The sequence below is a fragment of the Phascolarctos cinereus genome, unplaced genomic scaffold (genome assembly GCF_003287225.1).
Source record: "Phascolarctos cinereus isolate Bilbo 61053 unplaced genomic scaffold, phaCin_HiC Scaffold_2;HRSCAF=192, whole genome shotgun sequence".
NCBI classification, from domain to species: domain Eukaryota; kingdom Metazoa; phylum Chordata; class Mammalia; order Diprotodontia; family Phascolarctidae; genus Phascolarctos; species Phascolarctos cinereus.
In genome coordinates this window covers 265,995,401-266,008,997 of record NW_027555625.1, presented here as the reverse complement: position 1 = coordinate 266,008,997, position 13,597 = coordinate 265,995,401, and the positions used below count along the sequence as shown (strand labels likewise).

Genomic DNA, 13,597 nt, shown 5'->3' with positions numbered 1-13,597 from the left:
TAATTAAATTGTGGGTGGGAGAAGTTATTGTCTTTATACTTTTTATTTTTCCTTAGGGTGAGGCTGTGAAAGTTTGAAAGGCCAGTGCAGAGGCCCAGGGCGGGAAGGCCCGGATTTCGGGTGGTTCCATTTCCACTGTGACATGATTGATTCCAGTTTCTTCCTTGCAGATGCTCCTCGACTGGTAGAGTCACCTCGGAACATGACAGTGGAGATGGGGAAGAATGCCATCCTGGCATGCCGAGCACAGGGGCATCCTGGCCTGAGAATCACCTGGGCCCGGGCAGATGGAAAGTCAGTGCCAGTCCACTCTGTGCAGGGTGGTCGGGCCAGACAGCTGGAGGCGGGAGTGCTGTTTCTGGAGAGTAAGAGATTTTAGGGCAGATTTCCTAACCTTTTTGGTGTCATGGATGCCTTGGGAAGTCTGGTGAAGCCCATGGACCCTCCTCAGAATAATGTTTATAAATGTATAAAATAAAATATATGGGATAACAAATGAAGCCAATTATATGGAAATACAGTTATCCAAATATTACAAAAACAAGTTGGTGGAACACTATTTTAGGGGAAGCTCGAAGTTCCTATTTGGTTTTTTTTTTGGCCTTTTTTTTTTTTTTAGGCAATTGGGGTTAAGTGACTTGCCCAGGGTCACACAGTTAGTAAATGTCAAGTGTTTGGTCTGAGGTTGTATTTGAACTCAGGTCCTCCTGACTTCAGGGCTGGCACTCTATCCTAGCCGCCTAGTTGCCTTCTCGAGGTCCGTATTTGTGTCATAAGATAACAGAAGACCAGTTCCCAGACCCTAGTCTCTCACTTTTAGGTTCATAGCTGGTCTCGATGATGTAGAATCAAAAGTCCAGAAGGACATAGAGAGCATGGTATGGGGAGACTGTATGAACAGAAACACACACACAATAACAATAATAATAGTGGCTAATACTTACATAGTGCTAGCTGTGTGCCAGGTACTCTGCTAAGGGCTTATTATTATTATTTCATTATTATTACATTTGATCCTTAGAACAACCCTGGAAGGTAGGTGCTGTTATCCTCATTTTTATAGATGAGGGTGTGTATATACCTATCAGAATCATGTTTGTTGGAATCTGCAGCAATATACTCTCTGAGGTGAGAAAAAGAAGGTCACTGTGTATTTGGGCTGGAGAGATTCGGGTTGTGTTGTTTTTTATTTCTCTATTAGATTGTAAACTCCTTGAGGGCAGGGCCTGATTCTTAACTGCTTTGTATGCCCTCCCCCCCATCTCCCTAGCACTTAGCATGATGCTCAGCATACTGTAGGACTTAATAGACGACTTATTGTTCACTTGTTCCAGTTTTGTCTGACAATTCGTGACCCCTTTTCTGGAGGTTTTCTTGGCAGAGATCCTAGAGCAGTTTGCCATTTCCTTCTCCAGCTCATTATACAGATGAGGAAACTGAAGCAAGCAGGTTTAATTGATTTGCCCAGGGTCGCACAGCTAATTAGTGTCTGAGTTCACTCAGTTCCTCCTGAATTCAGGCCTGGTGCTCTATCCACTGTGCCACTTAGCTGCTCCTTAATAGACTGATACATGAGACTTAATAACAATTTGAATGAATGAATGTTAAATACCATAAGCCTCTTTTAGAAAAGGGCCTTCCTTGAAAAAGACCCACCCTAAACACTGGCTAACTGCCTACTGCTACAAAGAATGGACGTTCCTTTTTATGTTATCTCCCTGGTCCGTTGTCCTTACATACAAAAATCTCTTTAACTTTTGCTGCTTTTTTTGCTATCTTGTTTTCACTTCAGCTCCCACTTTGCCCAGCTCAGGCACATGTGGATGTGGTGGGGCTCTGTGGAAGTACTTCTTCTTCTTTTTTTTTTTAAGGCAATTTGGGTTGTGACTTGCCCAGGGTCACACAGCTAGTAAGTGTCAAGTGTTTGGTCTGAGGCCGGATTTGAACTCAGGTCCTCCAGACTTCAGGGCCGGTGCTCTATCCACTGCGCCACCCAGCTGCTCTGGAAGCATTTCTTCTAACACAGGGTGAGGGTATGTGTTAGCCCCCCCAGGGAGTTACCCAGAAGGCCCTTCTGTATAGCCCTGTTGTCCTCTGTCAATCTCCCCCATCACAGAATTGGGGGGTTGAAATGACCACTTTAGTGGTCATCTTGCCATCCACAAAAGGAATCTCTCCCTGTAACATACTGCCAAGTATGTTAGCCTCAAGGCCTCCTGTGACGGGGAGCCTACCACCTCTCTGGTCAGCCCGTTTTACTTTTGGATAGCTCTCATTGTTGGGAAGTTTTTCCTGATATCAAACCTAAATTTGCCTCTTTGTGATGCACACTTGTTGTTCCTGGTTTTGCCTTCTGGGGCCAAACAGAACAAAGTTAGTCTTTTCCCATGAGAGCCCATAAAATACTTCAAGATGGTTGGCTCGCTCCCCCTGAATCTTCTCTTCTCCAGGCCGTACATTCCCAATTCTTTCAACTGCTCCTCAGATGACATGGCTTCAAGGCTCTTCACTGCCCTGATTCCCTTCCTCTGGACACCCACCAGCTTATCCACATCCTTCCTAACCCCTGGAATACTATGCTGTAGATGGGGTGTGAGAAAGGCATCAGAAAAGAGCTGGCACCTGCCTAGCAGGGGAGTAGCTTCCTAGGCATGATGGGGTTTATCACCTGAGCTTTTTGGGCATCTACCTCACCCTACTGACTCCTGCTGAGCTTGCAGGCCAGCAACTCCCCCAGCTCTTTTCCAGAAATGCTCCTGGGAAGCGAAGTGGTGCAGCAAGGCCTCAGATGCTTACTGAGTGACACTGAGCAAATCACTGAACCTCAGACTGCTTCAGTTTCCTCTTCTGTAAAATGGGGATAATAACAGCACCTACCTCCCAGGATTGTTGTGAGGATCAAACGAGATAATATTTGTAAAGTGCTTAGCATAGTGCCTGGCATATAGTAGGTTTTAATAAATGCTTATTTCCTTCCTTCCCTCCTTTCTTCCTTCTTTTCTTCTTCCTCTCCTTCCCTCTCTCCCTCCCTTCCTTCTTCTCTTCCTTCTTTCTTTCCTTTCTCCCTCCCTCCATTCCTTTCCTTCCTTTTCCCTCCTTATTCCCTTCTTCTCTTACTCCTTTCCATTCTTCCCTTCCTTTCTCTCTCCCTTCTTTCCTTTCCCTCTCTCCCTTCCTCTTTTAATTCCTCCCTTCTTTTCCCTCCCTTCTTTTTATTCCTTTCCTCTCTCCCTCCCCTCCCTTCCCTCCCCTCCTTTCCCCTCCTTTCCTTTCCCCTTCCTTTTCTCTTTTCCCTTCCCCTTTCCCTTCCCTTTCCCTTTCCCCTTCCCTCCTTCCTTTCTGTGTAAGGATGCATCCCTCATAACTAAGAGTTATTTGTTGGGTAGAGTTGGGATTTGATGTGTTTTTATTTAAAATGGCTTTCTTCCCTTTCAGATGTGACCCCAGAAGACCGAGGACTGTACATCTGTGAAGCTCGCAATGCTTTTGGCAAGGTCCAGTTGGAGGTCCAGCTCACAGTCATTGGACATGGTTTGCCTTAAGAGAATTATTTTTTGGGGAATGGGGAATGTGTTTTCTCGAGTTACAGCAGCGCCATGGACAAAATCATCCCTGGGGCACATCAGTGGGGCAATTTTCCTCCTCCCCATCCTAGGGATAGATGTGCCACCTGCTGATTAGTGAGAATTCTGGAAGCATATACATGGACATGATGAGAATATGAAACACGTCCTTGTTACCTGGGAATTATCCCAGAGTCCCATTTGACTCCTTGGGCACCCCCATGCTGACGGATCTGGTGGTTCTAGAAGTGAAGGATGGGTGGTTTGGAGGAATAGGGATTCAGGGTATGGGTCTGGAGCTCCTGATGGCACCCACAAGGAAAGCTGGTGGCAGTTCTCCTGTTGGGAGGAGGGAGGCTAATGCAATGGACGCCTTCTCCTTGCCCTGCAGAGCCCCCTCAGATAGCAAGCAGTGCCTCCATGGTTCGAGTCCTGGAGGGGCAGCCTGCATCCCTGCCCTGTGTCATCCTGGCTGGGAAGCCGTTTCCTCAGCGACACTGGTTAAAGGATGGCCAAGCTGTGAGTACTGGGGGGAGGAGGAAAGCCCTGGCCAAAGGGGCTTCATGAGAAGATCACTCTGTCACTGGTCTCTTCTGTTATTAAGTGCACCTATCTTTGAACTATCTCCTCTGCTGCCACCTCTCATCCTCCTATTTTTGTGTGTATATGTTCACCTCCTCCAATTAGATAGAAAACCCCTAGTGGGCAGAGACCACCCCCCTGCTTATTTTATATCCCCCACACTGCCAGGGACACAGTAGGTGCTTATTAAATACTTACTGACCTAATCCTTTCTCTCTTCTTGGGATCATTGAATTTAGAGCTAGAAGGGACCTCAATCAATCAATCAACAACCATTTATTAAGGGCCTACAATGTTCTAGGCACTGGGGACATGAAGACAAAGATGAAGCAGCCCTTGCCCTCAGAGAGCTTACATTCTATTGCAGAAAACAATACAAAACAAAACACACATAAGTATATGCAACATAGAAGTAGATATTTATATATTAAAATATAAATACAAAGTAATGTTGAAAGGGAGACATTTTACAAGTATATATTTATATATGAAGTATAAATATAAAGTAAGTTTATAAGGGAGACACTAGCACCTGGATGGTGGAAGGGAGGCAGGGTAGGTCTCATGGAGAAAAGTGCTTGAGCTGCGTTTTGAAGGACACTATAGATTGTAAGAGGCAGAAGTGAGGAAGGGGTATGCACCAGGCATCGGGGGACAGCCTGTGCAAAGGTGTGGTGGTGGGAGTTTTCTAGCTTTAAGCTCTTCTCCCCATCAGTGAGTCACTCAGCAGACTCCAGGCCAGGCTGGCTGGACTGAGTGGCACAGCAGCATTTTAAACTGGTACTTGTCCCCATCAGCCCCAGTTAGATGATCGCTATTCCATCCGAAGTGACTGGCAGCTTCCACATTGACCGAGCCTTGCAAGAGGATGTGGGGAGGTATAGCTGTGTGGTCACAAATACAGTGGGCTCTCAGCGCCAGGACATTGAGCTGGCTGTCCAAGGTGAGTCTGGGGTTGGGGTGGCTGTGGGCCAGGACTAGATTTGCCCAAGGCACAGAATGAGAGCTGCTCCCGAGGATGTCCCCCGTCCCCAGTACTCCTAATGCTATTGCTACTTCTGCCAACTGGGGAGATAGAGAAGTAGCCGCTGCCATCTTCTCCTGATGCCAAGGGGCCACAAGAGGAACGTGTGATTCCATGCTCCTGTCAGCAATGCCTGAGTATCGTGCTGGGTATGGGCCGACCAAGCCTGCAACTGGTCTGCTTGATCTTGTGAGGCGGCTAGGTAGTCAGTGCATATAGGGTGCTGAACTTGGAGTCAGAGAAACCTCAATTAGAATCCTGACTCAGACCACTGAGGGCAGTGGATAGAGTGCTGGGCCTGGAGACAGGAAAGCCTGCATTCAATTTGGCCTCAGACTAATTGTGTGATCCTGGGCAAGTCACTTAACCCTGTTTGCCTCAGTTTTCTCATCTGTAAAATGAACTTGAGAAGGAAATGGCAAACCACTCCATTATCTCTGCCAAGAAAACCCCAAATGGGATTACAAAGAGTCAGAAACAATTGAACACCAACTCAGACCATTACTAGCTCTGTGATGCCACAGTTGTTGAGTCTTTTCAGTCAGGTAGCAAGGTGGAGGCTTAATTGGCAATAAACTCCAGGCTACTGGTGTTTCGAGTAGGGACAGTTGTGATTCCATTTGTAGAAGTTTTGACAAACAGAGTGTCAGAGAAAACACTAACTGGGAATGACAGAGGCACTAACGTCTCCCTTAACTACAGTTGCTTTCTTTTTTTAAAGTGCTGCCCAGCATCCAGCCTGCTGCTTCCCACTACGTCACCAACGAGGGTGTTCCTATCTCTCTTCCCTGTGTCTCAAGGGGAGTTCCCCCTCCTACCATCACCTGGAGGAAGGTAGGTACAAATCTGTTTATCTTATATAGTGAAAAAAAGATCAGAAGTCCTGAGCAAGGGAACCATAATCAATACCTCCTGATGTATTTACAGCTAGGAAGTTGGGTGGTACAGTAGATAGAACACTAGGCCTGGAGGCAGGAAAACCTGAGTTCAAATCCAGCTTCAGAACTTAATACCTGAGTGACATTGGGCAAGTCACTTAACCTCTGTTTACCTCAGTTTCCTTAACTGTAAAAGGGGAGAATAGCACCTGTCTCCCAGAATAGTTATGAGGATCAAATGAGATAATAATTGAAAAGCACTTAGCACGGTGCTTGGCACATAGTAAATGCTATATAAAAGTTAGTTATTATTATTATTGTCACTTAATCCCTCTGGTCTCAGTTTTCTTTTCTGGAAAAGGATGGGGCTGTACAAAATGATTGCTGAGCTGTTTTCCAGATCTAAATCCTATGATTAAATCCAACATAATGCAACAGGCATTTTTTAGATACCAGTTACCTTCCAGGCACTGTGCTAAGTGATGCTTGTACAAAGACAAAAACAGAGCAGTCCCTGCTCACAAGAAATTTACATTCTACTAGATTAAAGATGAGGGTGATGCTCAGTGTGGTGTGCTGGATGGTATATGAGGTGCCAGTGGAATTGGGGGCTCCATTTCCCAACATGATGCTGGTACTATTGATACCTTTTACTTTTAGGAAACAAATGCCTTGTCCTCCCGGGGTTCCCATTATCAAGTGCTCAAGGAAGGCAGCCTGTACATCCCTCAGCCATCTGCCCAAGATTCAGGGACCTATGTTTGCACTGCTACCAACTCATTGGGCATTTCCAGCCAGGAGATCCAGCTCTCTGTGAACAGTAAGTGGCTGGACTCTCCCGGCTCTTGAAGAAGGAGTTGTGTATAGCATAGGGACAGGTCTAGTGTGATAGTAGGAGTGTAGATGGGAAAATCCTCCCTGCCTTGGGCTTCCTTCTGATCCTAGGACTCATGATCCCAAACCCCTTCTTAGAATCCCAGGGAGATACCTTTTAGGATTCTAAATTCTCCTTTGGTAAACCAGGTCTCCATAGTACCCAGAGTGCTGTCTAGGCACTGTGGGGCTAGCTCTTGGGCATTGTGGAGAGTGACACCTACTAGGACATCAAAAGCTGGGCTATGGTTTGGTTATAATGGGTGGGCTTAGCATGCTAGGCCTATAAAGGACCAAATTAATTTTTTCCCAGTTGACCTAAAAACCAAACCTAGCTATGGACTTTCAGTTGCTGAAATTTTAGAGAAATGACATGCTCTTTGTGCTATTACAGAGGAGACAAGATAGAAACTAGGATGCTTCTTTTTGTTTTTTTTTTAGTAATAGAAGTAATTCAGATTGCACCAGTCTGATCTCAGATGCACTAACAGGGTCTGTCCTTCATCATTTCAGTAACAATCTCTGTATCACAACAAAGTTTCCCTCCCCCATGTTATGGTCCTCTCATTTCAAGTAACACTTCATAGGACTAGATTCCATGTAACTCAGGCTGTTCCTTAGAGTTTATGCGAAAAAACTCTGATGTTGCCATATTAGATATTAGTGGTCTAATAGTCTTTAGCTGGGTTTGGGATGAATTGGGAAAGATATTATTTGTTGCCAGGAACTCTACATCAATCCCATCATAAGAAATTTCTGAGCCCATTGGATTTTACTCTCAAGAGCCCCTGTTTCCTCAAGAACCATTCTGGGTTTGTTCCTTCTCACCTGCCCCTTTCTTCCCCAGTCTTATAAACACTCTGCTACTTTCTTCCACCATTAGCTAAACCCAGGATCATCATGAATGAGTCAGTTGACTCAGACAGACCAGTGACAGTCACCGCCATGGCTGGGAAGGAGCTGACCCTCCAATGTGAAGCCCAAGGTACCCCAACCCCATTGGTGACTTGGACAAAGGACTCCCAACTCCTGCCACCCATCACAGACAGGTAACCAGTCCTGTGACTTTGCAGGGTGAGGGGGAACAGGGATAGGAGTGTTACTGGACCAGCATAGCTAGTAACTAGTGCTTCCATGGGTTGGAAATCCAGAGAAGGTGAAAATATGTCCAAGAAGGTAGAGTTTAAGGAAAGGATCATGTGAGTTAATCTCAATTTCAAAAGAGAAAAGGGGTTCATGAATAACAAGAGAACAAAGCTCTTTCCTTGGCATGACATGGCCCTAGATAGCTCCAGAAATCTGTTGATTTTCCAACATCTACTTATGAATTACTATTTCAAAACTACCCCTGGTCGATATTTGATGTCAGGATACTTTCTTCCTTCCACTCAGCTCACATCTTGAGCCACCTTGCCCTCGTGTTGTTGTTCAGTCATTTCAGTTGTGTCAGACTCTTTGTGACCCTGTTCTTGACAAGGTGTTGGAGTAGTTTGCCATTTCCTTCTCCAGCTCATTTGGCAGATGAGGAAACTGAGGCAAACAGGATTAAATGACTTGTCAAGGGTCATACAACTAGTAAGTAGCTAAGGCCAGATTTGGATGTAGAAGGAATCTTCCTGATTCCAGGCTTGGCACTCTATCCACTGGGCCACCTAGCTGCCCCAGCCATCAGACAATTTGTAGCCCAGAGGGTGCAAACTCATTTGGCCCCCAGGTCCTCTCAAAGATCACCTATTCCATTGATTCCATAATCCTGGTAGAATATGCCTCTGTAAAACAACTCTATTGCAAAATAGCAACTCATCCCCCATAAGATTTCTGTAACACACACAATGGAAAACACCTTTGGTTTATCTGTTATTTTGGCTTCTCTCCACCAGTGTTAATGTAGTTTCTTTATTGATGAATGAGATTTGAGGCTCCCCTTGCAGGGCCAATGAAGGGGCAGGGGTAGGTCATTGAATAGGACAAACTGAGCTGGTTCATCTGCCATCCTTGCTCTGTGATACTGCCCTCTCTAACTATCCGTCCACCATCATTAGGACCAAGGTCAGTGGTTTTTCTCAGAGGGAAAAGATATTCCCTGCCTGTACCTCTAAAAGCCTCAGCTCTGCTATGTTCTTGACTCTCTTGACAAAGCTTGGACTGGCTCCTTGGCTTGGGGTGGATCTGTGGGGGACAGCATTTCTCTGGCTGTGAAGAGTCACTTGCTGATCCTTTGGCTTTGCGGTTGAGGGGGCTGGAAAGGGTCAATGGCCTCTTTGGGGAGAGGCTATGGCCCCAGCATGATGATATCAGTCACTGGCAAGGCCTTTGAAAGAAACCAGATAGAAGAGGTTGCAGCGGCCCTGCCAGTCCCCACCCCCTCAACCCCACTTCCTCGATCATTTGAACATCTGTCTCCCTTTAACATCTGCTTTCGAGGGCCTTTCCAATGCTTTGAGCCTGACCACATATACTCCTGAAAACAGCTGGGGGTCTGCCTGCCAGCTTACATGTGGGGGAGGGGTGGGAGGGAGCATCATGCTTTTTTTTTGCTCTCCACCCCCCACTCCCCAAACACATCTGGCTTTTAGTACATTCTTAGCTAGTGGTGTCATTGGAGCTCCAGTAGCTGGCAGGGTTGGGAAGGGGTAGCTTATACACAACTGGGAAATGATGGGAGTGGGGGAGAAGGAGCTATGCCCACCCTTGCCCCAAAGGAGGCTCCCCTTCACTCTGAGCTTCCTGCTAACGTCTTCAGCTGGACTAGTAGCTGGGGCCAGAACACTCTTTTAATGGCCTGTTATTGACTGGGCCTGAAACATGGAACCAGAGATCAGATTTGTTCATTCTTCCTCCTTCTGATGCATTAATAGATCTGTTGGGAATCATAAAATTGGTGTGGACAGCTTTGCAATGTCAGAATTCCATCCTGTTCCCTCCCTCCTGCCCCCTTCACCTCTGGCATGCTTACTTCGTCTTTCTTGGTTCATTGAGTTTTGCTCAGATAAAGAAAAAGATTCCTATTCCCCTTGCCAGCCTAGAACATATTTCCCATCCAATGAATAACCTCTCACATTTATACTGTGCTTCTCAAAACACTTTCCTATCTATTCTCTCATCCCTTCCTTGGTTTTTTCATTTCACTTTATTCAAAGGTACTTACTTACATCTTATGCATTTCTTTCCCTTTCACCAAACAAAGCAACACTTTCCCAGACATGAAATTGATTGTGAATTGGCTTCATACGAACACAGTAGACTCAAATTTTCCTTGTTTTTCCATCCCTCATTTCTTCCTGCTTTTCCCTCTCCCAGTTACGTGCCTTACCCCGCTGGCCAGTTCCGATTCTTTGACACAAAGTTTTGGCAGATCTGCTGTCCCAGAAAGTCATTATCTCTAAGATCCTGAGGCTTCACTCTTCCCCTTCCCCTTTTAATACAGTCTCATCAGCACTTTCTTTTGTTATCATGGCTTGCCCACTCTTTTATCCCTTACAGTCTCAGCCAACTGGCTTCAAGATGCTTTTGCTATGGCACATTTAAAAGACCAGATGTAGCTATCTCTCCTCCCACCCTGGGCAGGTGCCATCTTTCTGAATTTCTAAAAAAAACCCTGGGGATGGGGTTAGGAGCACAGCAGGGCTTGGGGTACAGCAAGCAGGGAACTCTAGGTAGAGCACATAGTCTTATCCTGATTTCAGAAAGGAGGAAACATGGAAAGGTGGGGCAAATTCCTAAAGGTCAGATAGCTAGTTAATAGTGGAGAAAGTATTAGAACTTAGGACTTCTTTCTTCCAGTCTGGGCTCCTTTCCCTGTTTGTGTTTTCCTTTAAGTTACCCTTCTCATATTTCCCTCCTCCTTTCATACTCCCCGCCCCCCAAAAAAGTACCTTCTCTGAAGTATGTCATAGATCATTATGTTGTTGAGTCATTTTCAGGTGTGTCTGACTCTTCATGTCCCTCTTTGGGCTTTTCTTGGCAGAGATACTGAAGTGTTTTGCCATTTCCTTCTCCAGCTCATTTTACAGATGAGGAAACAGAGGCAAATAGGGTTAAGTATCGTCCAGGGTCAGGCATCTAGTAAGTGTCTGAGGCCAGATTTGAACTCAGAAAGAGGAGTCTTCCTGACTCTAGGCTCAGCATTCCGTTCACTTGGTCACCTGGCTGCCCTAGATTACTATGTATGATTGCATTGATCAGCTATATTAAGTTTGCTATTTGAGTCTCTGAGGTAATTCAGTTTACTCCATTGAAGTAAGGACTGCAATGCTAATTAGGGGAGAGAAAGGAAATGTCTGAGCTGTTGACTCAAAATTCAAGTATCAAACAGTTTTTATTAAGAACCTTGTCCGCTGCCCCACTACTGTGTGTGATAAGGGAGAAGCCTGCCCTGGGAACACACAAGTCATTGAGAGAACAATATGCAGCCCGTACGTATAATAGTTAGCATTTGTATAGTGGCTTAAGATTTGTGTAGCACCTTATGTACATTATCATATTTGATCTTCCAATAGTTCTGTGAGGTTGGTGCAGTTTTCATCCCCATTTTACAAAGGAAAAAATTGAGACTAAGAGAGTTTTAATGTCTTGACCAGAGTCACACCACTGGTCTGAGGCAGGATTCGGGTCTTTCTGACTCCAAGTCCAAGAGCATCCATCATGTCACTTGGTTGCCTCTGGCTCTTGTCTCGTATCTACCGCCAATGTGACTGTATAAATTGTTGACCCTGTCTGGGCCTCAGTCCCCTCCTGTGTAAAATGAGGGGGTTGGATTAGATCTTCTTTAAGGTGCCATCTGCCACTGATGATCTGTGATTACACGTTTCTGACAATAGGATGCAGATGGTATAGCCCTTCTCATGGCATGGAAGTGATCCCGATCTCCTAAAAGCTATAACAGTTGAGCTGAAGACCGGGGAAGGCCCTCCCAATCTGGAGAGGCTTTGAAGATGGATCCAATTACAAATTCTGTGTCTGGTTTGTCACCAGGTTAGCCTCAGGGGGCTGGGTTTTTTTGGCCACCAAAACTCATAGGAGATGTTATCTGTGTTGGTAGAGGACAGACCCACATTGGTGCAACCATGGCTCCAACAAGTATTAAAGGTTAAAAGAAGGTCCAGACCATTGGAGGGCAGTCCCAAAAGGGTGATGTTGCCATGGACTGAATAGTTAGGGGAGGAAGACTTTACAGAGGAGATGAGCCTTCCTGAGAGGGATAGGGAGATGTTGGTGGCTGTCCCATGTACGATTTTGCATGTGCTTTGCCTCTTCCAGGTCAGAAGTCAGCCTGTAAACTTCTCTGACATGGTGTTAAATGAGCCATGTAGTGTGAAGGAAAGAACACTGGACTGGGGATGGGGGGAGTCAGTAGAGATGGGTTCTAGTCTTGGCACTGGCAGAAGCTGACTGGATGATCTTGAGCAGGCACTTGCCTAGGCCTCAGTGTCCTCAAATGTAAAACAAGGGATTTGGACCAGACAATCTCAAAGATTCCTTCCAGCTCCTTCCATTTTGTGACTCTGTGACTGGGATGCTGGAATGAATTGCTGTTACCAGGAGACAATGTTTGTTTGTAATACGGATGTGGGGCCACACAGCTGTGAGGGCTCCTGGCTCCCACCCCTGCTCCCTGTTCATCCCAGCCAAACTTCCAAACATAGCCAAGCCCAAGGCCATCCAAACTGGGAGGGAGGGGAGTTGTCAGGCAGGGTGGTGAGAGAACACAGAGGATAAGTCTTGTCTCTCTCTTCCTGCTCTGCTTTTTCCTCTGCCTGGGTATCACTTGGCTGACAGTGGGGCAGGGCAGAGCTCCAGGTATCAGTATGTACCCTCCTTTTCCCAAGAGAATATTGTGGTTATTAGTTGGGGAAGGCTTCGGCTCCAGGCTAGGGGCAAGGGTGATTGTATTTGGAAGGTTCCCAGGAAGGAAAGTAAGGGGTTAGTTTGACGGAGCAAGTGAGGGGCTGACAGAGAGGTAAGAGGGAGAAAGGAACACAGAGGAAGCCGGTGTTGCTGGCTTTCACATTCCAGGTCTTGCCAAGTGTTCTCATGGCCAGCTGTTAGCAGGCATTTGTCGAGCCATCTGCAAGGCACAGAGAGCTTGGAGGCATGTTGGGGAAAACCTGTTGGTGAGGGGGCTTGAGCTCTGCCTTTTTTTTTTTTGGTGAGGCGTTTGGGGTTAAGTGACTTGCCCACAGTCACATGGCTAGTGAGTGTTATGTGTCCGAGGTCAGATTTGAACTCAGATTCCTCCTGACTCCAGGGCTGGTGCTCTAACCACTGTACCAACTAGCTGCCCCCTCAGCTCTGACTTTTTTTTTTTTAAAGAATTCAGTCTTTCCTGGAAGATGGATTAGCCAAGAGAAGCAGTAGAGATGGTTGGAAAGAGCACTAAGTAGGGAGTCAGTAGATGCAGATTGCAGCCCCGGCTTTGCTGTAGTGATGTGACCCTTCACAGACCTCTCAGCTTCCTTGGGTATCAGAGGCCTAGAAAATAAAAACGACTTGCCCAAGAGGCGACTAAGTGGTCCAGTGAATAGAGCTGACACCCTATGTCAGGGACAAGACTAGAAGCCAGATTTCCTAACTCCTGAGCCTGAGTTCTTGTACTACATCATTCAGAGTGAGGTCGAAGACTTGCCTTTGCAAGACAAATGTGTCCCTTTCCATGAGGAATGTGCTCAGCGCCCTAG

At 46.1% G+C, this 13,597-nt stretch overlaps 1 protein-coding gene across 1 annotated transcript in view; it reads left to right on the top strand.

Annotated features, from left to right (window-relative positions):
- The window catches only part of HMCN2 (hemicentin 2), a 174,661-nt gene that overhangs the window by 49,764 nt on the left and 111,300 nt on the right, over window positions 1–13,597 (top strand). The window contains 8 exon segments of the mRNA XM_078149996.1: window positions 171–365; window positions 3,436–3,531; window positions 3,955–4,082; window positions 4,943–4,978; window positions 4,980–5,088; window positions 5,891–6,003; window positions 6,708–6,867; window positions 7,804–7,969. Of these exon segments, the coding sequence (XP_078006122.1) occupies window positions 171–365; window positions 3,436–3,531; window positions 3,955–4,082; window positions 4,943–4,978; window positions 4,980–5,088; window positions 5,891–6,003; window positions 6,708–6,867; window positions 7,804–7,969 (1,003 nt within the window).